This window comes from Danio aesculapii, chromosome 8 (assembly GCF_903798145.1).
Source record: "Danio aesculapii chromosome 8, fDanAes4.1, whole genome shotgun sequence".
Taxonomy (NCBI): Eukaryota; Metazoa; Chordata; class Actinopteri; order Cypriniformes; family Danionidae; genus Danio; species Danio aesculapii.
This window is the reverse complement of record NC_079442.1, coordinates 31202763-31230759: the sequence shown is the minus strand read 5'-3', so window position 1 is coordinate 31230759 and position 27997 is coordinate 31202763. Positions and strand designations below refer to the sequence as shown.

Sequence of the window (27997 nt, the reverse complement as noted above, 5' to 3'; positions counted from 1 at the left end):
TTGATCTTTGCCGTGATAATTTGGGAAATAATTGGAAAAGGAAAAAAGAAAATTGACTTCAACTATATATATTTTAACAGTTTACTTCCATGTTTTGTGGCTAATAATAAATACCAGAGAAACAGAACATAAAATAGTAAGAAAGTTGGTGAATTCATAGATTATACATTTTTTTTTTATTATTATTATTATTTTAGGGGGTTTTCACCTTTAATGGAAAAGGATAGTGGAGATTATAGACAGAAAAGTATGGGGAGCAGAAAGAAAGGTGAAGATCGGCAAAGAACCTCGAGCCGGGAATCGAACTTGGGTCGCCGTGAGCATTTATAAATATTTTTATAAAAATGTTGCAGGTTTTCTTAATAGTTTGAATTATTTAAATTTTTTTGCTTTTAATTTAAGTTTTCGTTCAAGTTATAATAATTTTTAATGTGTGTTTTTGTCATTTTCTTTGTTTGTAGACAGAAAGTAAATAAAGAAAAGAAAAGAAAAGAAAAGAAACAAAACTGAGAAATACCTGTACGTCCTTGGCAACTGAAGAAAAGTACGTTTAAGATTAGACTTTTAGTATTCACTTTACATTTTCTTCTTCTATATTTACGCTTCTTACTTATTTATTTTTATTATTTTTTTCAATTGGTTTATTATTTATTTATCTGTGTCTTGATTCATCTTTGCATACTTATTGAAGGCCTCAGGAAATAGGGGTGGGAGGGATGGTGTTTAGAAGACTTGTTTTGTTGTTGCTATACTGTATATTTGATGTCATCTCTTTGCTGATAGGATTTCTATTTTTCATACACATTTAGAAGTTTGTACATTATCTGGAAAAACTAAATATTTCAAAATATTGAATTAATGATTTATATGCATTGATTGATTTTTTTTCAGTATTGAAGTATTGAAAGAATAGAACCACATCCTTTTTTACCATTTACATTTTGTTTTTATGACGTAAACTGTAATTCAACTGTACACCGTGATTTAATTAATAATTACTTTTCATCACTTCACAAAACCCCCTGCAGCTCCCTCAGAGTCTAAAAAACCCACACTGTGTAAAATTACAAAATAATATTATTGATTTGATCTTAAACATTACAAAGACGGACAGCCTTGAAAATAAGTCAACAAACCCACCACAAGTTTCTCCTCATGTCTGAAAAAACACAACTAAACATCAACAGTAAGAGAAATGAAGAAAATTCAAGAGAAAGACAAGCGCAGATGTTCTTTAAATCTATCAATGCCTGATCTGAGAACAGAGAAGTGCCTGAATCTGTCACAAGCATACTTGACAGGTGTCTTTTCTTATGTGGACGAGTGAGCATCAATAGCTGCCTGACATATGGCCACTGGCTGATTGCAGGCAGAGATGAGTTAACTTGGCCCTTGAAGAGCTGCATCACTATTGAATAAGAGCTGACATGTCCTGTTTAACAGCTACTGTTTCAGTGCTGATTGAAAAGTCTGTAGACTAGAACATATAGTACCGCCTGTCAATGCAATTATTCTGTAATTATGAAATAAAATTTACTTAATCATATTATACAGTACTATTATTTATTTATTTATTTATTTAGTCTTTTTCCCAGACTTTGCTACAGGAAGTTTTTCCTGGAACAGCTGAAAAACATGTGAAATGAATATATTTAATTCAGTTGAGTACTGGAATAGATGCTGTTTTAGTCTGATGATGTTAGAAACGATCCAATGTTATTCACATTAAATTACAATCTTTCTGTGTTTGTCTGAACACTTCGACAATTTAAAATGAGTGATTGCAATGAGGTAAACTGAAAATATAGTCTGACAGGAAGCAAATGTTTTGCTTTATTGAATAGATGCAATCATTCGGGGGGAACTGAATACAAAAATTATCACAGAAATTATGGATGCACAGAAATTTAAATATATAATGAATACAATTTTAATTTAATTTAAGGTTTCTATTTAATTACACTGTAAAAATTATATAATCAACGAGTTATGATAACCTATAACATGATAACAGACATTGTTTATGTTAAATATAATTATTAAACTAAGTTAATAATGTCTCTAACTAATTTTTTAAGTTATACAAGCTGTTTAAGTCACTTTAATGTAATTTCAATTAAAAATGCTCATATTGTTAATAAAAAAAGCAAACATTTTTTTTACAGTTTCTTCTCTTAAAAGAAAATATGATTTAATGACATTAATATTTCAACATCTACTAGAGTAGCAATACAATTAATACCATTATGATAATGCACCATTATGCATCTTGTGCTGATGAATTATTGTCAAATAAATAATTGTGAGTAATTTAATTATCTGCTTTGCTCTCAGTGCAAATAGACATGTTTTTTTCTTTAACCTGCATGTGGAAATATATTTTGAATATAGTATTAAATTAAAGAGTTATTTTTATTTTTTTAACTATATTGTTAAATTTGTATCCATCTTAAATTCATAAGTATATTGTATAAACATAGCATAGCATAGCATGACATGACATGACATAACATAACATCTAATACCTTTTGATAGTCTACAGGAAAAAGTAAATAAACCAATATAAAACAACAGTGTAAAAAATAGAATAAATATAAATAATGACATAATAATGACAAATGATGATAAAATGTAGCTGAAATTGAAATTGCACAATTATCAGGTTAAAAAATTCACTCAATTATTAATAAGATTAAATAACTATGATCAGACGATTTAACCAATAGTTGTGACAGGCTAAGATACAACCTTTATTCAAAGTTTATTTTACTTTTGAAAGATTACTGACTCTGCCTTGCTCTACTGTAGATATTAGTATTTATAGTCTATCTATAAAGTTTCATCCCAGTACTTCTGTAATTAGTTCAATGTTTGTAAGACAGAAATAACATCAAAATTCTGGAGACAAAAGTGGTTTTATTTTTTCCATGCCATCTGCTCTCTTTGGGTCATCCACAGATCTGAATGTCTGCTGTGCTTGTACTTTAATAAACATTATCAAACCGATGTCATTTTGGAATAAATGGGTGTATCGAATGAGATTGCGAAACTTTAAAGGGTCCGTTTATCCTAAAATTAAAAATCTGTCATTATTCACAATGATCCCTCCTCAATGTTTATATGTGAATAAAGGACTAAATTAAATCTGTTCATTTCATAAAGCATCCACGTCACTTCAGAAGTTGGATTAAACTGCTCAATTTGGATTTATTTTTTGATCTCTCTATGAATATTTTGAAGCTTCGGTTTTGGTTCAATAGACTTTCAATGGAGAGACAGAAATCTCTGAGATTGGATTAAAAAATATCTTCATTTGGGGTCGGAAAAGAACAAAAGTCTTATGGTTTTGGAACAGCATGAGGCAAAGTAAATGATGACAGAATTTTAGTTTTGAGATGAATTAGCTTTAGTAGATATTAAAACGTCTGATTTCTCAGTTTCTCTGTATTTAGAGGATGTTGTTCTAAAAAGTTATCTTTCATTTATTTGTTTCATTTTTGCATAAAATGACTATTGGTCAAAATAAGAAATGTTTTAATTTGCTGTGACTGGTCCTGCAGATTCAATGCAATGAATGAAAACATTTCTTATGATTGAAAATGAGGGTTATTCCACCAAATATTGTTTTCTTAATTCTTCTGAAGTTAAAATATTGGTATTGTGTTGTCTAAAATTTTATATGAACTCTTAAAAAAGCCATAATTTGTTACTATGACCAATTGTTATTTTATGGTGTAAATTACTAATTACTAGTAATTACATATTATTTTATTTTAAATTCCATAATTTTTTCTAACAAAACCAAACTAAAAGGTATGTTTTATTAAAAAATTTAGAATTTCCAAGTGGTCTACTTATATAATATACTATATTAAGTTACATAGAAAAGCTTCCTTTAAAAAAACACAAGACAAAAAAAAGTAGACTGCAAACATTAAACATTAACACTCTGTTCCATTGAGACTAACCTGGTAAAGGCCAGGAACTGCAGGACGAGTGTGTTTGCCTGCAGAGCATCTGCTTCTTCTCTCTGGGGGTTAAAGTTCACAGGCTCTGAAGGATCCAGAACCTCAGCCACCTGGTTCTGATGGTCCAGGATCTGAGGAAAACCAGCAGAGAAGAGCTGTGCCAAAGATCTCCGGGAGGTCGATCTGGAGGAGCTGAGATACACAAATCACATTTGCACACTTGAAGACTGGTTGCCAGCAGAATAGAACAGCAACATGGAAAAATTAATAGACCACTTGAATTTATTTCAAAACTGAAATTTATAGAAAAGCAGCATTATTTAATCAAATATTGATTTCTTTACTAACGTGAAATCATTGCTATTATGTTTTGCTAAATTGTAATATAATGTAGGAAAACATGTCAACAACAACAAAAACATGTCAAACAAATAACTTTAAATCAGAAATGCATAGAACAAACAGATATTATCTCCACACACACAAACTTTCATGAATTTTTTAAGAATATGTGAAACAACGTATAATAGGGCTGCACAATATATTGTTTTAGCATCGATATTGCAATGTGTGAGTCTGCAGTAGCCACATCACATGATTTGCAAGGTTAAAATGGAATTATAATAACCAGACACCACATTTCTGAACAAAATTTCAATGTTTATCCCTAATAGAATAAAAGATTTTCAGTTGGATGTGTTCTTAAGGCCTGTGTACGATTTCAGGCAAATATAAACCATTTAGGCACAAGAAATTATAAGGTTTGTAGTTTTAACAATAATTAATTGTATGCAATTATTTGTACAATGAAGACTATACGTATTATTTTATGTGTAATTATTGAATTTCTGTACCTAGATATTGTGACTACATGGGAAACTGTAAATCATTGCTTATTTCACTTTTATCTGTGCTCCATTGTATTTATCTGTACTTTAATTTGCTTATTATATTTCATTATACTATGAAGATGCACTCCCCTACAAAATCATCCCAATCAATCTAAATTAATGAAATCTGTCCAGCTATTCAGATAGCTATACAGCTATTTAATTTATCGGGTGAAATTCTGTTTATTTCACAATATATATCACCGAAAAAAAAATATTGCAATGTCACATTTTTCTATGCGTTTCATTGATTCTAATCCCAATATTGTACCTGCAAACAAACCTGAAGCACATGGGCTGCCAAATACAACACAAGACACAGATCAGAAAAACACATGTGGCGCCTGCTGTGTGTTATCAGGTACACTGCACATCTCGCCATAGTATTTCACATGTACTCCACTGTACAAAGCCGTTTAAGCCACAGCGGGAAGTGTGTCAAATGTTAACGCTACTAGCAAATCCACTGGTTACACATCCTGCTGTGTTATCTTAAATGGGATCTCACACATAAGGTGATATATGAGGCTTACATCAAGCATGCATTTCTTAAAGACTTCTGAAATGACTTCTATCCTGAAAGAACAGCATTGCTGCATTAAAATAAAAGAATCTGAAATACATACCGCTAGAAACGAAAAGAAAACTGCATCACTATGAAGAAAAGACAGCAAAAAAATTAAATTATATAATAATAATTATAATAAAATAATAAAATTAAATATTGGTGAAGCAAAGAAAAAAAAAGGAAGAAAGAAAGAAAGAAAGAAAGAAAGAAAAGAAAGAAAGAAAGAAAGAAAGAAAGATAGAAAAGAAAGAAAACAGGAAAAAAATGGAATGAAAAAAGAGAAAAAGAAAGAAAGAAAACAAAGAATGAAAAAAGAAAGAAAGAAAGAAAAGGAGAATATTGAAAGAAAGAATAAACAAACAAAAGAGAAAAAAAGAAAAACAGAAAAGAAATAAAATAAGAAAAACAGAAAGAATGAAAAAGAAAAAAGAGAAAAAAGACAGACAGAAATAAAAAGAGAAAAATAGAAAGAATGAAAAAAGAGAAGAAAGAAAGAATTTCATGAATTTAGCAAATCTCATATTGTTTACCTCATTATTATATTTATTTATATAATAATAATAATTGAAATAAAAATACCTTAAAACTACAATACTAATAAACACTACTACAAATTTTGTCTCAAACATGACTTTCCGCAAGCTTCTACACAATTTTATAATGGATAATTAACCAATATCAATTCATTCATTTATTCATTTCCTTGGCTAATGCCCTTTATTCAGAAGGGGTCGCCACAGTGGAATGAACCACCAACTTATACAGCAAATGTTTTACACAGTGGATTCCTGTGTAATTCCCTTCCAGCAACACCCCACTACTGGGAAACATCCATACACCCTCATTTACCCACACACACACACACACACACACACACACACACACACACACACGCACGCACGCACGCACGCACGCACGCACGCACGCACACACACATACTATGGACAATTTAGCTTACCCAATTCACCTATAGTGCATGTCTTTGGACTGTGAGGGAAACTGAAGCACCCGAAAGAAACCCACACCAACACAGGGAGAACATGCAAACTCCACACAGAAATGGCAACTGACCCAGCCAGGACTCGAACCAGCGACCTTCTTGTTCTAAGGAGACAGTGCTAATCACTGAGCCACCGTGTCGCTTAACCAATATCAATCAAAATCCAATAAGCGCCACAACTATTTTGGCACAATTTGTATCCAAAAAACAAAATATCTTGCTTTTCCATCGCAGTCCGTATTGACATTTCTCTCTCTAAATAATATATATATATATATATATATATATATATATATATATATATATATATATATATATATATATATATATATATATATATATATATATATATATATATATATATATATATATTCAGTTTATTTAATATAATTCAGTTTATAATCATTAGGAGCAATCTGACTCTCAGTGTAAAATATCTGTCCCTGCACTGAAGCTGTTAATGTAGTCATATTTCAGAAGCCCTAACGAGCCTTTCCGATAGTACAGAAGACCCAAACTTTACGGCAGCAGGACTTTAATGTTTTCGTCCAGTGACTCACAACTAATTAGGAGACACAATAATTAGGCCTACACTTCTACCACAGGCTTTTAATTGCCACAGACAAAGGGGAAAATAATATTACCTATAGATCATGGTAATTTTCGGCTGAATTACACGTTAATAATCCTTGCTTATTAGTTTCACACTTGACCACCCAATATATTCTTTCCAGTATTCACACAGAAAAAAAGAGTGAGAGAGACATAAAGAAAGACAAGGGAAGATGAATGCTGAATGGCACACAATCATCTGTTTTTGGTATTCATGTCTTTAATTTAGATTGTATGAAATTTTGAAATAATATTAAGTTGGGTGATATACTAATTATTTTATTTTATTTATTTTATTATCACAGCTATCAACATGTATTAAGAAAATAGCCACAAAAATTCAAAATCATGTTATTATTGTGTCAGATGAAAGATTCCAATAAATATGATTAAAAAAAAGGTTTTAATTTTTTTGTTTGTTTAAAACAATCTTCTACTTTAGTGTTTCTCAACCACGCTCTTGGAGAACCAGCTCAGCACATTCCATGTCTCCTTAACCAAACATACCTGATTCAGATCATCAGCTCATTAGCAGAAACTGAAAGACCTGTAATGGGTGTGACAGACAAAGGAGACATACAAAACATGCAGTGTTGGTGTTCCTCCAGGAACATGGTTGAGAAATACTGATCTGCTTGACATCCAGACAATTTCGACTATTATTACTTACTAATAATAACAGCAACAAATCGTGAGAATAAAAATAAGAATGTATCATCATTATTACAAGCATGATTATTTTTAGTGTACCATTAACATCATCATTATTAGCATTGTTGAATATCTTATAACTGAACTTTCAGGCTGCGTACGAAATCGGCTACTACTCAGTAGGTACTGCAATTAAATTTAAATGTACTACTCGGCTGTTAGAAAAGTACTACATCTACCATTTTGTCATGATCTCGCTCCAATTCTTAAATTCACTTCCAGGGCATCATTGGATAGCGCAGCGTGCATCAGATGCGCACTTCAAATCTTACTGGAAGTAATAAGTCATTTGGGTACTTCTCGCATACTGTTTTTCGAATTCTTTGAATTGGGACATTCTACTCACATCGCATACTGTTTTAGCGTACTATATTGTATGGAAGTATGCGATTTTAGATGCAGCCTCAGTGATCATAAAATAATAATAATAATAATAATAATAATAATAATAATAATAATAATAATAATAATAATAATAATAATAATAATAATAATAAATATGAGAAATAAATAAATAAATACATTTTCTTTTTCAAATATTTCCAAATGATCTTTAACAGACTAAGGAAGTATTATCAGTATATCCTATAATATTTGTTCTTCTGGAGAAACTCTTATTTGTTTCATTTCAGCAAAAATAAAAGCAGTTTTAATTAATAATTTTAAAAAAAAAAAATTTTAAGGTCAATATTATTTGCCCCCTTAAACATTTTTTTCCATTGTCTACAGCAGTGTTTTGCAACCACGTTCCTGAAGGACCACCAACTCGCACATTTTCCATGTTTCCTTCACCAAACACACATGATTCAGATCATCAACTCATTAGCAGAGACTATAATATCTGTAATGGGTGTGATAGTCAAGGGAGACATCCAAAACATGCAGTGTTGGTGGTCCTCCAGGAATGTGGTTGAGAATCACTGGTCTACAGAACAAACCATGTACAGTTTTACGCGAAAGTTTGGGCACCCCTGATAATTATCATAATTGCAAGTTATAGTCTGCTGGCCTTTCAAATCAGCCATTTCATTTAGATATATTTGATACCGTATGAAAAAAGAACATTTCAGTTCTGACATAACATTTATTTATTCAACAGATGCAATGCAATTTAAGTCATAATAAAAACAGAAGGGTGCAAAACATTTGGGCACCCCAAGAGAATACTGGCATCAATATTTTGTCACCTTTTGCTGAAATAACAGCCTGTAGATGCTTCTTATAGCCAAGGATAAGTCCCTGAATTCTTGGTAAAGGCCTTTTGCACCATTCTTTCTTGCAAAAAAATTCATTAGTTCGCTAGTAAAATTGCACTAGTATATTTCTGACTGTGGAGGTAGAGAATGTAAACCTTTGAGATAGCTTTTTGCATCCTTCTCCTAATTCATGTTGATGAATTATCCTAGTTTTTAGGTCATTGGGACATTCTTTTGAGGTTCCCATGTTGCTTCTTTCTGGTTCACAATAAGGAGAAGCACAACTAGTAATCAGCTGTATTTAATATCCTTTTTCATGAGTGGTTGCTCCTGTGTAAGGATTGTTATGGTTCATTGAGTCACTCAAATACATTTTGTTTTGTAATCAATCAGCATTAAGTGACTACAGGTTTTTAAATTCACACAAAAGAAAACTTTTGCACTGCCTATTTTTCAGTTTAAATTTTATTTCAAACATCTCAATACTGTTACACTATGGTAGGGATGGACAAACTCAGTCCTGGAGGGCCGGTGTCCTGCAGAGTTTAGCTCCAACTCTAATCAAACACACTTGAACATGCTAAACGCTGTCTTCAAGATCACTAGTAATCTCTAGGCAGGTGTGTTAGATTAAGGTTGGAGCTAAATTTTGCAGGACACTAGCCCTCCAGGACTAAATTTTCCCATCACTGCACTATAGATTTCTGTCTGAAAAACATGACATTATCTAGCTTTCTCTGGAAACCGAATGGCATATCACTGCGATTGTCATGATTACCAGCGATCTAACCACCAGAGATCGCTGGAAAACATTCATACTCGCATGAACTACAGATCTGCCAGGACTACAACACCCAGTCATGCCACACACACACACACAATCGGTTCCAGACCCAGACTGATTACACTCACAGCTGAAGCTGCTCACACACTGATTATTTGGACTATTTAAACCCCTCTGCTCCACACACATGTTGCTGAATATTGTTAAGCTGTTGCTGTCCATACGTAAGCGTTTCTCTTTGTTTCTTGTTTCCTGTGTTTTTGATCTTGGACTGTTTATAGTGTTTTGACCCTTTGCTGCCTGCCCTGAACCTTTCGCCTGTTTTTTGGATTTCGCTTCTGGATTTTCTACAACACTGTTTATGCTGGTTTTTGACCCCTGCCTGATTGACCATTCTTATAATAAAGCTGCATTTTCGAACTACCCCGGTTTGCATAGCATCCATACGCAACAGTGATCTTCTCTTATAAAGAAAGAACACATTACTATGCAGCCACAGAGGGGTGCCCAAACTATTGCATAAAACTGTATGTACAGTCGAAGTCTGTATTATCAGTATATTATATGTATAATTCATATCTAAATGTATTTTCAAATCAAATAAAATAGATAGTCCTAGTTATTAACAACCTGATCTCAAAACCTCGCCTTTTATGACCATTAGTTTCTCATAATGCCTACTAGGCGGGATGTGAACTTATGTAAATGTTTTATTGTAATATCCAAAGGAAATGAAAAGCACTTCTGTCCTTGTCTGCGATAGTCTGAACTCCTTTAAAAAACACACGCATACCAATCTGACCAAATTAAAGTCTCTCGCTTAAAGCATATCATTTGAATTCACCCGGAGTCCAAACATAAGAACTTAATTCATTCCACCTGAGTTTAGTATTCAGACTTCAATTTTAATTTCAAAGGTCTCAATCAGATACGACAACTTACTCAAATTAGAGTTCTTATTTGAAATGATTTTTTTAAGTGGCACAGATTGATTCTCGGTTCTTTGAATCTGCAGGGCCAGAAGTAAATAATGTTGATCTGTCAAATGTCTTGGCTCAGAATCAAATGATGATTTGGCACCCAACAGCTCCTGAATGACAAACTCTGCACAGATTTTACATGGCCAGCTCAACTCATGACTTCAGCTAAACTGTTACTGCTTTTAAAGAACAGCGCAACCTGAAATACTTGAGCTAAAATAAACAAGACATAAGCCAATGTGCTGGTGTCTTGAAAATGGAGCGACGGCAGCAGAGAGGGATATTGAGAGAGAAACTGGCATTAGATAATGCCGCACATTCATGCATGATGGGGATATAGAACGATGTTTTGAAGAAAATGCATTGTGGAAAACAGGATTTCCTTTACACTTTTGAAAAAAAAAGCATTCAATGCATTATGCAGACATCCTCAAAACAAAAACTCTCGTGTCACATAGATTTCAGTGTAAACTAAACTATAAAACTGGGCTATTATGAATATTTGTCAATGATTTGACCTGAAGAACGCAGTGATCTGTTTATCTATCTGTCAATTCATCTGAAGTACCAACCCATCTGTCTGTCTATCCATACATCTACTGTATCTAATTAGCCATCCATCTATCCGTTCATACATGCATCTGCCTATTCATCCATCAAGTTGTCCATATTCTGTGCATCCATCTATTCATTCAAGCATCTGTCCATCCATTTTTCTTTCCACATAACCACCCATGCATTTATCATCCATTTATAAATCCATCCTTCCACACATCAATCAGCCTATCCACCTAAACAGCCATCCCATATTTGTGATATGATTTTATCTGGAGAAAGCAGTTTTTTTCTATCCATCCATTTGTTCATCTATTCATCTGCCAATCCATCAATTGACCATCCATCCATCCAGCCATCCATCTGTCCATCCATCTGTCTGTCCATCCAAATAACCACCCATCTATTCAACTATCATCCATCCATCCACGTATCAATTAATCTATGCATCTATCTATCCATACATTTATCCATCTACCTAACCATCCATCCATCCATCCATCCATCCATCTATCTATTTGTCTATCCATCTAACCAGCCATCTCATATTTGTGATATGATTTTATCTGGAGAATGCAGTGATTTTTTTCTATCTGTCCATTTGTTCATCTATTCATCTGCCAATTCATCAATTGACCATCCATCCATTCATCTGTCCATCCATCTATCTGTCTATCCAAATAAACACCCATCTATTTATCTATCATCCATCCATCCACCTGTCAATTAATCCATCCATCCATTCATCCATCCATCGATCTATTCATCCATTGATCTATCTAACTATCCATCAATTCAAGGTCACTTGTTCGAGTCCCAGCTGGGTCAATTGGCATTTTCTGTGTGGAGTTGCATGTTCTCCTCATGTTCATGTGGGTTTCCTCTGGGTGCTCTGGTTTTCCCCACAAATCCAAAAAACATGCGGTATAGGTGAATTGGGTAAGCTAAAATTGCCAGTGGTCTATGTGTGTGAATGACTGTGTATGGATGTTTCCCAGGGATGGGTTGCAGCTGGAAGGGCATCCGCTGCGTTTGTATCAAGTTGACGGTTCATTCCGCTGTGGTGACCCCAGATTAATAAAGGGACTAAGCCAAAAAGAAAATGAATGAATGATTTTATCTGGAAAATGCAGTGATTTTTTCTATCTGTCCAATTGTTCATCTATTCATCTGCCAATTCATCAATTGACCATATATCCATACATACATCCATACATCTGTCCATGCACACAACCACCCATCCATTTATCTATCATCCATCCATCTATCCATCTATCTATCCACCTAACCACCCATCCCATTTTTGTCATTTGATTTTATCTGGATTTTATCTCCATTCAAACATAATCGATTTATCAGTCTATGTCATTGCTATTACAATACTGTGACATATTTTTAACATTTGAACATGCATTAAATGTTTAACAAACCGGCCTAGGTAGAGAAACATCATCAACCTCTGCTAATCCTTGGCATAAAAACCTCATGAACTTTCATGAGGTCATGAAAAGATATAACTTAAAAAGGTTTTGAGGCTTAAAAGACATTTACATTTAGTCATTTAGCAGACGCTTTTATCCAAAGCGACTTACAAATGAGGACAAGGAAGCAATTTACACAACTATAAGAGCAGCAGTGAACAAGCGCTATAGACAAGTTTCAGGTGTGTAGAGTGAAAATGATCATGACAAAAAGTATTAAAGCAGCTATTTATATCTGAAAGTGCACTAGATAAATCACTGCAGTGCAGGACTGTTTGTTGCTGTAGGTCTGTATGTTTCTCACCCAGCAGCGTTTGTCCCGAGGGTGATGACAGGTGCGTGCACCGGGGTGAAGGTCAACTCCTGCATCTCATCCTCTTCCTCACTTCTGTCTCCCACTCTCTCCTGCACGCTCAGCTCCAGATGAGCAATACTGCCAACAACTGGACGCTCCTGATTCAATTTAAATCAACACAGAGAAAGAGAGAAAAACAGACAAATTCACAAGTTAGTCTGAAGTTCAGAATCCTGCAGAACAAAAACCCAGAGGCTTTGATGAAGTTTTAGCTCATAAATCTTCAGTGTACGATTGTCACTCTCTGTGAGGATTATGAAACATCCTAAAAATATTTCGTCAGCAGATCTAAAAGAACATTCTCAAATGTGCAAAAAAAAATCCAATTATGTGAGAATATTGGCAGCAGTTTAGGGAACAGGTTACAATGTTGAAATAACAAAAAGGTCAGAGGTTCAAAAACTCAAAGACTCTCATGAAAATTCAGCATGAAAAAAGTTCACAAAAAAAACACACCAGTGTATAAAAAAACTAGCAAAGCTCGACAAGAACTTCAAGTTCTTTATGAAACGCCTGGAGTCACAACTCTTCCACAAGGACTTGATCAAAACTCATTTTTTATACTTCTTACCTATCATCAGACAGAACACCCACAAGCTACCGACAGTTTTCTCATTGACCATCTGATTTATATTGCTGAAAAAGTGGCAAAGTCTTTTCTCAATCAGGCTAGCTTTAATCTGATAAGCTGGCTTCCTCAATTTCTGGGAATCAAGGTGTACTGTTTTATCCGCTTGGCTTCTTTTCACTTCTGAAAAAGCCTACATATTCCAAAGATTTTAGAGTTATTGATATAAAAATATAGCGTTGTTTTGTATGGATACAATTTTTTCACACTGGGTTCATGTTACAAAATATTCATGTCTAATACAAACGACTGTGCCAGATTGTGTACATTTAACCCTTGTTTATGTAGTAATACAAGTAAATTGCAAGTTTATTGCTAAATACAAAAACGCGTTGTTCATACAGCTAACGATGTTCCATCTTTTACAGGTAAAGCACTATTAACACAATGGTTTCAAAATACAAGTAAATTTTTAATAAGTTAATGATGTCTAACTAAATACTGAAACTAAGTTTTTAAATGCATGAAGCAGCTACAGTACTTTTGAACCAGACACATAAATTATACTTAACTAATAGGAGAAAACACCAGTGGTATATACTATACTATTAAACTATTGGAGAAAATGTTGTCTTTAGTATCCGAAGGCAGAGGCACTAAACAGTGATGTTCATACGATTATACAGAAATCTGTGCAACGGACATGATCAAATCAAACAGTGCAGAGTAAATCTCCATTTGGGTTTTATAATTAGCCCAGACTTCTCACCCCAACGCATTCAGATCTTGATAATGTCTAATAAAGTGTTTTGTACTGTCTGAAAAAATATCACTGTCGTGGATTACACTTATTAGAAGCAACAACATTAACATTTGTCATTCAGTTATGTTTGAAGCATGTGTACATTAGAGCTTCGGGCCTCCTGTTGGTCAGTGTCACTGATGTGACAATCTATTCTGGACAAATTAAATAAAATGAAAAATGTTACTTTTTTATCATATTGATCTGAAGTGTTGAATATTTTCCTACATCCCAACATCATTTTCTTTTATGAATCAACAGTCTAAATCAATCTAATCATGAAACAATTAGGCTGACCCTGACACAGTTTGTTCTGCCACTTACAGTATCTGTTGGGATCACACAAAATATGGAGCACTGCGTCACTTGCTCTAGTTTACTCACAGGATGTTTTTAACCTCAAGCTATTTTTTTTTACCATGAATTGAATTATTTGAATGTGCATGGAAGATGCGAATGAGGTTAATTGTGCAAGTTCATAGCAAAAGTGTTGCACGTTCCACCTCATTAGCGCAGCTTGGAGGAAATTCTCTGGTATTTGCACATTAACATTAACTTTGTATGTACGTAATTTACTCACGCGAATACTTAATTTTACTTTTGGTGTGAATTAATGCATTATGCAATTTTTTTTATTATTATTACTTCCATTTGACTATTTTACTTTCAAGTCAAAGGTCTATTAATGTGGTAACTATCACATCAGACAAAGTTTTATTTAATATGAATGCAATTTTTGGGTCAAAATTGAAAATATATACTAGAATAGTAAAGACTTTTTGAAGAATCACATAACACTGAAGATTAAAAATTCAGCTTCGCTTTCAGAAATAAATCACACTTTTAAATCACATCAAAAACTTGCAATTGTTAAAATATCTCAATATTTCTATTCTATTCTTGATTAAATAAATGCAGACTTGGTCAACACAATAAACTTGAGTAGCATAGTGCATGTTATTTTTCTGTACTCGTGCTCTTTTCTTTCTAGCGAACTTCAGCTCTCTGCATTGCACTTCTAATGTTCTGCCTACTTTTGATGAATTGCTTGTGTGGCTGCAATCCTCATTTGCATTTGTGTCTGCAAAATGAATAAATGTAGGCCTAGTTCTAGAAGCGGCATGCTGGTATATGCATCCAAAATCACATCCAAACATGCATTCTGTATACACACACGCATATATACCTTACACAGTCTAATTTAAAAGCACAATCTCAGCACTCCGACTAAATTGCAAGTGAATTCAAACAATCTGCATTTGATTTCTGAAAGCTGAACAGCTCAGGGTGCCCATGATGCTTTCACACCGATATTTATAAATCAAGCAGGAACAGGACTTGAAACAGGACATTCATAGACAACAAAAAGACAATGCTCAATGAATAAATTAACATAATCAAAAATAAAAAACACCCACAATTATTTACCCAGAAATCACATGGCTTCCAGGAAGTTGAGCACAGCACAAATGTCCTACACGATCTGTTGCAGAATAGCTTGTGTGCACAAATAGCCTTAAACAACTGTGAAGGCGGTAACAAAGCACTTTGTATGTTTATTTACCAACTATCATCATACTGTATAGTCAAATGCACTGACTGCAGGCAACAGCATAAACATACATGCTCCCACACACGATTAACATAATATCTGCAGATATTCTTGTGAAAACGTGTGATATTTTCCCACTCTGCACAGGCTGTTTCTAACCAGCTGTATTTCCATTAAAATAGCACAAACATATTACCATTACAAATGTTCCCGGATTTCTCAGCATGGTAACCTAATGCTGCTGTAAAACACCTGTAATAGGTGCTGATGGCTTTCTGCTTTAATACAGCTGAATTTTAAACAACAAGGCACACAATTCTAGTCCACTCATTAGAAATCCCATTATGTTTTAGGAAAAAACGTTCATTGTAGCAAGTCTTAGACCATTTAGCTGACTATATTTTGTAATACTCCACCATTATGCTCGCTACATGGTTTACCAACACACATACAGTGTAATGCAACTTTAAAAACACCACAGGTACAGTTATACAACAAAAGTTGTTGATTGCATACAGGGGCGCCGCAGGCCGCCACGGGCCCTCTGACCCGGGAGTAGGGGGTGGGGTTTTATCGCGGATGAAAATGAAGGTGGGTGGGTTTTGAGATGTATCGCGGTTGGAAGTGAAAAGCGCGAGGTGGGGGGAGGGGGGAGATGCTGGTGGCTATCGCGGTAGAAAGTGAAGAGCGGGGAGGGGGGTGTTATCGCGGATGAAAGTGAAGAGCGGGGGGGCATGAAGGGGTATCGCGGATGAAAGTGAAGAGCGGGGGGGTGGGTGTATATCGCAGATGAAAGTGAAGCGCAGGGGCTGGAGGGGTATCGCGGATGAAAGTGCAGATCGGTGGTGGTGGGGGGGGGGGGTTTATGTCTCTGGGGGCCCCTAAATGTATGGGTCCTTAGAATCGTCCTAACTTTACCCCCCCTAGCGGCGCCACTGATTGCATATGAATGCATTTTATAGCTCAAATGAATCTTCTGAATAACCCATGGATATATTATAAAATAAAATATATATATTTCATATTATGACATAGCTTATTTTTATAACACTCATATTTATAAGTCGGATGTAGAGGCTTATCTGTTCAGATTGTACGGTTTTTGTGGTGGAAAAAAGGGTATCTTGGCAATGGAGCAGCTAATTTTGTCAAACTGACAGGACAGTTGATGGTGCTCTTAGGTGGGAAAGTTTGACTCAGCAAGTTATTGCTATTGTTGTTGCAAACATAATTAATGAAAAATTGAAAATTGAAAAATAATTAATGAAGGTTTCTTTTAATTATACAAAAGTTACAAAATATGGGTTCAAAATGTATTCAGTATGAGTGCATTATTTATTCACCCTCATGTCGTTCCAAACTTCAGAGACTTGGTTCATCCTTGGAAGACAAATTAAGATATTTTAGATTAAATATGAGAGCTCCATAAGAAAAATCTTCAAAGCAGACCATATGCCTTCAATTGTAATATTATAAACCTATGAGAATACTTTAGTGTACACATAATACCAAAATAATGACTTAATTCAACAGTGTCTTCTCCTCAGTGTCAGTATATTGTGCACTGATATTTACCCCAGATGCCCACTTACTGTATTGACTTCCTCAATTTAAAACAAAGCACAGGCACATCCAAGTTACTTATATCCAAACTTACATCCTAATTGGTGTTCTGAAGATGAATGTCTCAAGGCTTTGGAACAACACAAGAGTGAGTAAACTGTAAAAAATGCTGAGTTTCACACAACTCCTTCTTGTTGTCCCAACAGAACTTAAAAGTTAACTTAATTGTTTTTACAAATTTAAGTCATTAAACAATTAAGTTGTCCCCAAAACAAACTCACGAATTATGTTGATTTAACTTACTTTAAATAAGTAGTTAGAACAAGCAGCAAAAATCCTTTTGAGTGTAATTAATGCCAGAATTTTTATTTTTGAATTAAATAACTCTTCATTTTAATTGTCCTCTGATTGTGGATGTTGTCTTGTTTAATTGTCCATCTGGAAACAACGATATCATGACAGCAAACCCTCTAATATGCGAGAAGAAAACCTTCATAAAAAAAAATTGCTGCTTGTTCAGATTACTTATGTAAAATTAGCTTAAACAACACAATTCTTCACATTTTTTTGATGGGACAACTTAATTGTTTTACATCCAGTCCACTTTATTGGAAATGTTAACAGATTTGTGTGTCGACCATCAGTTAAGACAATGTTAACACCTGTCAGCTTTAATTGTGGGGAAAACTGGTTAATTTTTAGCTTTTGTCAGCTAATTTAATCTCCCAGGTATAAAACAATTTTTGGGTCGTGATCAAAATCAGTGACGTATAGCGCTCATCTGCTAGTGGAGTGATGACATGTTGGTTTCTCATTATTATTCAAAGCCCTGACAGGAGTTTTCTATCCTATGAGAAGACCCTGCTTCTTAATAATTCATGAGAGCACGTGCTTTCCGAAAGCAGGGCAGACCTGCCAAGCTATGAGCTTCGCACGGCACGCAGTATTTAGCCGTTCATGAAGGGTCGTATGTGTTTGTTTCCATGATCCACGTGGTATGTTGCATGTTTTTCCTCACGATGCTGTCAGGGCCGATACAGCAAAGCTGTTCGTTTGCAGAAAGCATTTTTGTCGGAAGAGCTGTATGAAAATTGGAGAATGGCGAACTTTGTCTTTTATCAGTTGAGTTTGTTACCATTCAGACACATCAGCTATCCATGCTGCTGTGTTTAAAATCCTCCAGATTACAGACAAGGCTAAGGGCTGAAATAGATAGAACAAGAGACCTGCTGCTATCCACTGTGTCTGCATTCAGACTCAGGGATTGAGGAGAAGAGAAATCCTCCTCATCTAGAGTGTTTATATAAACATTATTAACTTTATAATGATATAACAAACAGTGGTTATGTGTATATGAAAATTACGAATAACATATGTAGCAGGGCACTAAATTAATTACTGTTTATTTTTTGGCATTTTAACTTTGTAAACTATGAAATCATGGCTCTCCTCATGGTTTGTGTCTCATTTTGTGAGCCAACTGACAACAGTTGTTCACTTCCCTCATTTTCCCCTGCTCTGCTGGCTACGCCCACTCCTCATTCTACTCGCAGCGCTCTACGCCCAAAAATTCTGAGGTAGACTTGAACCAAAAGAGGGGGTTTCATGGCCCTTTAATTTGTAGTTAACTTTTTTTGCGTTGGGACAACCTGAATGAATTGTGTGGAACCTTGCATTTTTCAGTGTACAACCATGACAATTACCAACTATCATGATCAACAAATTTGTTTTTAAAAACTCTACAGATAATTTGTAGTATATATAATACATCCAAGAGTGTAACATGTCGATCTGTAACTGTAGGGACATTGACAAGGTATTTTCACGACCAAAGAAATGCTGAGACAAAAGTTAGCTTGTTTGTAACCTGCAAAAATAGTTGAGGAAAAACTGCAATTTTAACATGAACTCCTGCTGCATGCGACAGGTTTGGCTGGTTTTAATGATGCACTGCTGTCTGTTCACTGATGTGAGGCATGTGTGTTTTCCTTTACAGCATCTCTGTCATATTAAGTTTTGAGTGTAGGAGTTTTATTCGATTGGATGAATGTATCACTGATCTTTGTTATAAAAGAGTACATATATGTTTAAGTGTTCATATGTGTGTGTGTGTGTGTGTGTGTGTGTGTGTGTGCGCGTAGTGTACAATTGCAGCTCAAATATGTAAAAAAAATATTTAAATAAAAAAATGTAAAGCACTCTTCCTGCCCTTGACATGTTTGGCTGTTTTTGTAGTGTATAGATGTCTGTTTACTGATGTGAGGCATGTGTGTTTTTCTTTACAGCATCTCCACCACAGTATGTTTAGAGTGTGGGAGTTTTATTCCTTTGCATGAATGTATCTCTGAGCTTTGTTATATACGTGTGTGTGTGTGGGTGGGTGGAAAACTTACGACATGTGACAGCTGGTGGGCCGATGCCATCGGGGAGGGAGAGAGCAGAGAGGGGAGCTGCTGTTGCCATGGAGACCCCGTCGTGTGGCTCATGGTCGGGTAGCGTGAAGTCGCAACCAGCTGAGAGAGAGACAGCTGAACAACACAACCAGAGAAAAAAATTAATACATATTTATCGCACAAAACAACGGGCACAAGCATCTGATGGTGTGGCAGTCCCCCGCAGCTGGCATCTACATAATGCCAACATCCAGACGACACAAAAGCAGGATGAAATTAGGTATAAACGTGACAGATCCGGCTTAAGGTCTTGCTATGCACATTTTTATACAAGCCCTAATTTCTCTTAGGGTTTGTGTGAAAAAGAGGACTGGTTTTCACTGCTTCTATTAGACTCGTGATCTGAATTTGAGTCTCTGCTGAAGATATAATGATAGAAATAACATTATACACGCACATACATACATATATACTATTTCTTATACAGTTATTAATTTATGCCTCTTTCTGATTATTTCAGATGCAGAGTTGCATATACAGTTGAAGGCAGAATTATTAGCCCTCCTGTTAAATTTGAATTATTTTATATGTATTTGTCCCAAATTTCTGTTTAATGGAGAGAAGATTTTCAACACATTTCTAAACATAATAATTTTAATAATTAATTTCTAATAACTGATTTCTTTTATCTTTGCCATGATGACAGTACATTATATTTGACTCAATATTTTTCAAGATACTAGTATTCAGCTTAAAGTGACATTTAAAGCTTTACTAAGATGTTTAGGTTAGCAAGTTAGGGTATTAGGCAGTGGTGGAAGAGTGCTGAAAAATCATACTCAAGTAATAGTATCATTACTTGCCCAAAAATGTAGTCCAAATACAGTTAAAGTATCTCTAGTAAATTAAACCAAAGTCTGTTTAAGGCAAGTCATTTCACTCGCCGGCCAACTTTGAAATGCCTCTCAAGCAGTATGCGAGATCACGACACCAACCTCATTTATGACCGTTTTACTTATTATTATTATCTTCTGAATAATGCTTGTCTGATCACGCTGCTCTTCTGAAGTAATCCACAACTTGGTCCTGATAGCGAATTCGTTCACTTACTCATTCGTTCCTTCAACTGGTTCTTTGTTCATTTATTCATTCGTTCATTCCTTCCTTTGTTACTTAGTTTGTTCAATCCTTCCTTCAATCTTTCCTTTATTCATTTGGTCCTTCCTTTCTTCATTAGTTCAGTCCTTCCTTCATTTGGTCTTTCCTTTCATTCCTTGTTCAGTCCTTCCTTCCATTCTTCATTCGTTCCATTTAGTGATTGTTTAAGGCTGTTTGGCAGTTTCAGTCATCATACATACATCTCTGGGTAATTGCGAGTAAAGATTTTGGACATCTTCTTGGACATTTTAATGCTTCCAAAAAGTTTGCTGCTTTTATAAAGCGCCCATGTCTTGAGGTTGTTCAGTTTGATGTGAGTTACTTTTGATTGGACAGAAATCGCAGGACTGATTTTTCTTCTTTAGCCAATCAGCATAGACAAGAAAAAAATTGTGACTGCAGGTTTAAGGAAAATAGTGAAGTAAAAGTACCGATACAGCAGTAAAAATGTACTCAAGCGAAAGTAAAATTACTACTTAGCTACTTGAAAAACTATTATTAATTACAGTAACCTGAGTATTTGTAATTTGTTACTTTACACCACTGGTATTAGGCAAGTCATTGTATAACAGCAGCGGTTACAGCAATCGTAAAAAAATATTTTAAAAAAAGGTTAAGGGGGCTAATAACATTGACCATAAAATGTTTTTTTTTTTTTATTATTTAACTGTTTTTATATTAAAACAATTAAGACTGTCTATAATTCTAGGAAATACTGTGAAAAATGTCTTGCTCTGTTAAACATAATTTGGGAAATATTTGAAAAAGAAACAAAAAAAGGAGGAATAATAATTTAGACTTCAACTGTACATACACAGTTTTTAATTTTTGTAATCTGTTACATATCTTCTTTTCATTTTGAGCATACTTTAGATCTCCTCGGTATTTCTTCATAATAACTAATCACTCTTGTTATTAATTTTTATATTAGTAAAGGAAAAAAAATGTATTTCATAAAAAAAATGTATTACTAAAATGATACTATCTCACATGTGATATTTATTAACAAAACATTTTCTTCAACATTTTTTAATACGACTTTAATAAAATATGATTTACCAAGATTGCAAACAAATTGCAGAAAAAATGTAATCGCTTTGTTTTCATGATGCTTCAATATTCCTCTCTGTACACCTGACAAAAGACTTGTCATCTATCCAGGTTTTAGGAACAACAAATATTTACTTCTAGTTGATTATTTGGTATCAGAAGGGGCTTATATGAAAGGCAAAGGCCTCTACGCTTATTTTACCAAAATAGAATATTATCATGCCTTGATTAATTAGACAAAAGTCTTGTCACTCAACAGAAATAATGTACAGTATAGTATATAAAGTCATGGTGCAGTAGAAAAAGACTTAATATTGTGTATGACTCCTATGAGCTTGGATGACTGCATCTGTACATCTCTGCAATGACAAATAACTTATTAATAAAGTCATCTGCAATGGCAAAGAAAGCCTTCTTGCAGGACTCCCAGTTTATCAAAATTCTTTGGATTCATCTTCAATGCCTCCTCCTTCATCTCAGACATGCTCAACAATATTCATGTCTGGTGACTAGGCTGGCCAATCCTGGAGCACCTTCACCTTCTTTGCTTTCGGGAACTTTGATGTGGAGGAAGAATTTGCCCTCTCCTGTGGTTTGTAATGTAATTGGCAGCACAAATATCTTGATTCTTTAGGCTGTTGATGTTGCCATTCACTTGCACGCCACCATACTGAATGTAACCCCAAACCATGATTTTTCCTATAACAAATTTGCCTTATTTCTGTCAGAAACTTGGGTTCATGCGGGTTCCAATAGATTTTCTGCAGTATTTGTGATGATTGGGAATCTACCTTCTGCCACTTTTCCAAATAACTAGAAGTCAAGTTAGTCAAGTTGTTATTTGTTGCTCTTACGACTGGTATCTATGACCGTTGACTTTAAAAAGACTTTTGTCAGGTAGTGTGAAGATCATAGAACTGATTGATTTTATAACAATTTTTAAAAATACTAGCTTAACAAAACCACCATAAATTGCTGTCTTCATTTTGTTGTTTTCAGAGATGGAGCTTTTACTTTAGAGGAAAACCATAAGTGCATAAACCTTGCACTGATTACTCATTACAAATTTAGTGAAAGGTCAGCATCTTTAAAAGCATCCTTCTATTACAGTGAGCAATACGTTATGAGATCATGTTGGAGTCACAACCTCTTTGATACTTAGATGAAGACATTAGGGCTGTGAGGAACTTTTAGTCAGATTTAACGCCTTCATTGCTCTGTACAGATGGACATCCAGCAGCTCTCTGGCCTTCAGAAAGGCTGTGTGATGTGATATGATCTGTTCAGCACAGAACTGGAGGACTGTGATGGGGTCAGTGGTGTTAAATTCACGCCTGATCTGCCTCCAGAACAGCCAGACCACTGACAGCCAGGAGAGCCTAAAAGCATTTCTCCACTGACCCCAATACAGCATCAATTCATGACTCACTGACCCCAATAATGCAGAAACGCATGACTACAGTGAGCCCTGATCAGCCCAGACTCACTGTACGCTGTACTGACTCATTAAATGACTACAGAACATGAATTTTACACCACGGCTGTATAATTGGGGGTCTGTGAACCCATTGAAATTTTGAAATGCAGTTCTTCGCATGGTCGATATGCATTTCACAGGCATTTGTGACGAAAAACACAATGAGTGAGAAGAGTGAAATATGTTTAGGGACAGTGTGAATAATAAATATAGTTGCTCAATTTTATAAAATGTATAAAAATAGTAACAAAATGTAACGTTGAAAATAAATGAAACTAAAATTATGGAACACATTTAATATTACTGTACAATATAATAATATTAAAAAATAATTATTATTATAATTTCAAATTTTTACATTAAAAAATAACTAAAATGTTGCTCCGCATTTTATTTTTTTATTTATTAAATAAATATTTATATTTATACAAGAGTTCTGTCTGGTTCTTGAATCTGATTGGCTGATAGCCGTGCGATAACTGCACTAGTACAGTACAGTACTCTGCCCACATACAAGCAGAGGACACTCTACAGTTTGACAAACATTGCTGCTGTTGGACAACATAATGTACTTTTGAGGATTTTTTAATAAAGAATGAAGTTGTTTAAAATGCAACTATGTAGTTTATTTATAAGTATGGTGCCTATTTTAAAATATTCATAATTTCGGAGCATTGGATTCAGTGCATCGACCGCCATAAGCCTGTCTGAGCAAACCAATGAGAGTGACAAGATGGCAAAAGAGACATCATAGTAAGTCCTTACGGGAGAAAAACAGCATTTTCTCAGTGTAAATTTCAAACTACAGCTGAACAAATCATTATAAATCAGGTAAGTGACATTCAATCTCTCTCTTTTGTGTTTTGTAGTGCTGTATTTATGCCACAGAAACTGGTCCATGCGGTTTGCGCTGTGCACTGGTCACTACTAACTGAATGGAGTAGAAGCGCACAGTTATATTTTGTTAAATACGTTGCATATAAAATTTACTTTTCAAGACCGCCCAAATTTTGTCAACCCGCCAAAGCCATTTTTTTACCCACACAATCAAACTCAAAACAGCTCAATCTGGCAACACTGTTCAAATAGCTCAAAAGTGACGTTTGTGAACTGGCAACGGTTTCTGCTGTTCTGACGTCAACTGCAGACGTAAATGAGTGTCGGAAGAAAGTAGTTCCTCGTACAAAAGTGTTTTTGAAAGTCTCTGTATTTGACTCTTTTTTTTATACACACGATTTTGCCATCAAACTGTTGTATAAACACAATATCACCTAAAATGTAAGTAAAGTAAGTTAAAGTAAAGTGTTCATCTCAAACAGTGCTGAGTATTATAAATTTGTTTATAATTAAATTAATTGGTGGTAATCTGACATATTACAGATTAAAACAGGCCTATAAAACATAGTTCATGTTTAAAAAAAATACTATACATTCAAGTAAATTACATAACAAAAAGGTTCTTGTTGTACCATTCCTTACTGTAAAATATACTGTAGACATTTTTATTATGCCTCCATTTTTTTATTTAATACATACATTTCCCATATGACATTTGTTCAATTCTTGTTCTAAAAAACTATATTTTATTGCATTGCATTGCATTGTATTGTATTGTATTGTATTGTATTGTGTTGTGTTGCGTTGCGTTGCATTGCATTGCATTGTATTGTATTGTATTGTATTGCATTGCATTGCATTGCATTGCATTGCATTGTATTGTATTGTATTGTATTGTGTTGCGTTGCGTTGCATTGCGTTGCATTGTATTGTATTGTATTGTATTGTATTGCATTGTATTGCATTGTATTGTATTTCACAGGAGTTCAGTGCAAAAAAAGTTTTAAAAAGTTGTTACTGCCCTGATAAACTGCAACGATATTTCTGATTCACACCTGATAGGACACATAGCCAAATGACACTCACTTCAACGTCCAAATGAGTTTATTACGCCCATCACAAAGTAAGACAAGTAAGAAAGCAGATGGTGAGAAAGTCATGGATATCCAGATCCAGATGACAGCAGAACCACCGACAGACACAACGCCAAACAGAAAAGGTGCAAGATCAGAATAAAAAATCCCACACGTCGATATTCACAAAGCCAGCTCTTGTTTGACATACACTCACTTTCATGCATACTAAAAAACGTACAATCAATAACTGAGGCATAGCGGTGTCTGAAAGAGAGAGAAGGAGATATATAGAGAGAGAGGCTCTTTTTAAAAAGCATTAACTATAAATAGAGGGTGAGTGCATGCATCTAAAGCCAACAATTTTACTCACTATCTCAGAAATCAAGTGTATGGGATGTGCAGTGGATCACATGGTGTCATTATTCAAGGTTCTAAACACCAGAACATCATGTCTAAATGTGCTAATTACATTTTTCATTTTAATTTTGTGCTTTGATAGAGCTGAACATGCAACCGCCCACTTCGCAGTGGTTGTTCCAGTATTTTCTCATTAATTTAATCTGTGATGATTCAAAAACAGCTAAAATATATTAAAGCCATCAGTTTATATTATAATTGTATAATAATGTGCTTATTATTTATATTTATTTATTACATGTATGTATAGTCATAAACTAAACTACTTGAAATAAAATAACCAAACAACGAATATAATATTAAAGTAGATTTTACTTCAGCTACTTTACAAGGAAATAATTCATTCATAAGCAATTGACATATATAATGAATTATTAATTAATTAATATACTTATATACACTACCTGACAAAAGTCTTGTCGTCAATCCCAGTAGTAAGAGCAACATATTATAAGTTCTAGTTGATCATTTGGAAAAGTGGCAGAAGGTAGATTTTTCAGATGAATCATCTGTTGAACTGCATCCCAATCATCACAAATACTGCAGAAGACCTATTGGAACCCGCTTGGACCCAAGATTCACACAGATATCAGTCAAGCTTGGTGAAGGAAAAATCATGGTTTGGGGTTACATTCAGTATGGGGGCGTGCAGAGATCAGCAGAGTGGATGGCAAAATCAACATCATGAGGTATCAAGACATTTGTGCTGCCTATTACATTACAAACCACAGGAGAGGGAAACTTCAGGAGGAAAGCGCTGTTTCTCATCCTTCAGTTCCTGAAAGCAAAGAAGGTCAAGGTGCTCCTGGATTGGCCAGCCCAGTCACTAGACTAGTCATTAATGAGCATGTCTGAGGTAAAATGAAGTAGGAGGCATTGAAGATTAATCCAAAGAATCTTGATGAACTCTGAGAGTCCTGCAAGAACGCTATCTTTGCCATTCCAGATGACTTTATTAATAAGTTATTTGAGTCATTGCAGAGATGTATGGATGCAGTCGTCCAAGCTCATTTTTTTTTTCCACTGCACCATGACTTTATATTCTATACTGTACATTATTTCTGTTAAGTGACAAGAGTTTTGTCTAAGTCAGACCTTACTGTACAAATTAAATAATTAAAACTCAAGGCATGATCATATTATATTTTGGCAAATAATTATAATCTAGAGGCCTTTGTCTTTCATATAAGCCACTTCTGATACTAAATGATCAACTACAAGTCAAGTTATTTGTTGTTCCTAAAACTTGGATAGGCGACAAGACTTTTGTCAGGTAGTGTATGTGTACTACTTGAAAAGGAAGAATTAAAATAAAAAAGAAACACTGCATTGATTCTAAACAAAAACTTTTATTTACTTTACTTCAGCTACTTGCCAAGAAATACTAAACTATACTATACTAAATATATTTTATTAAAAACAAAATGGATGTATATGAAGAAATATGGAAGCCGTTTAATTACAACATTGACAACAATAATATTGGTCATTTATTACAAGAGGTCTAACTAAGTATAGGTTTTTTATTTTATTTTTTATGTGTGTTTTGTTTTGTTGGATTATGTGACTTATGTGTAAAATACAGCAATGTATACATGGTTTTTGGGTAGCTAACAATATTTGTTTTGCAATAACACTGTCTCTTGTAAGAGAATTCTGTGTAATTCTATAGGGGAGAAGACAGTGATGTTCTTTTGTTGGGGTGGGAAATAATCGCGACAAAATGGAATTGTGTTTTTTTTTTTTTGTTACCTGTCTTGCATAATCAAAAACAATAAATACATTGTTCAAAAAAAAAATATATATATATGTAAATATTAATTATATAAGTAAAATTTTTAAATAAAAACACATATTTAAAAACTAATATACTAAGAAAAAACTATTAAAAATGTAAAAAAAATGTATTATAAAATGACAAACTAAAATATAAGAAGACAATGTATAAATACAATTAATTCAAAGCATATGTGTATATGTGAATCTACTGATTTAATAAATGAA

The 27997-nt window shown here is 34.3% G+C and overlaps 1 protein-coding gene across 1 annotated transcript in view; it reads right to left on the bottom strand.

Moving 5' to 3' along the window:
* The window catches only part of LOC130233593 (nephrocystin-4-like), a 301343-nt gene that overhangs the window by 74628 nt on the left and 198718 nt on the right, over positions 1–27997 (bottom strand). The window contains exons 12-14 of the mRNA XM_056463720.1: positions 19979–20113; positions 13050–13198; positions 3969–4160 (exon numbers count right to left, since the gene is read on the bottom strand). Of these exons, the coding sequence (XP_056319695.1) occupies positions 3969–4160; positions 13050–13198; positions 19979–20113 (476 nt within the window). The remainder of the gene's footprint in view (positions 1–3968; positions 4161–13049; positions 13199–19978; positions 20114–27997) is intronic.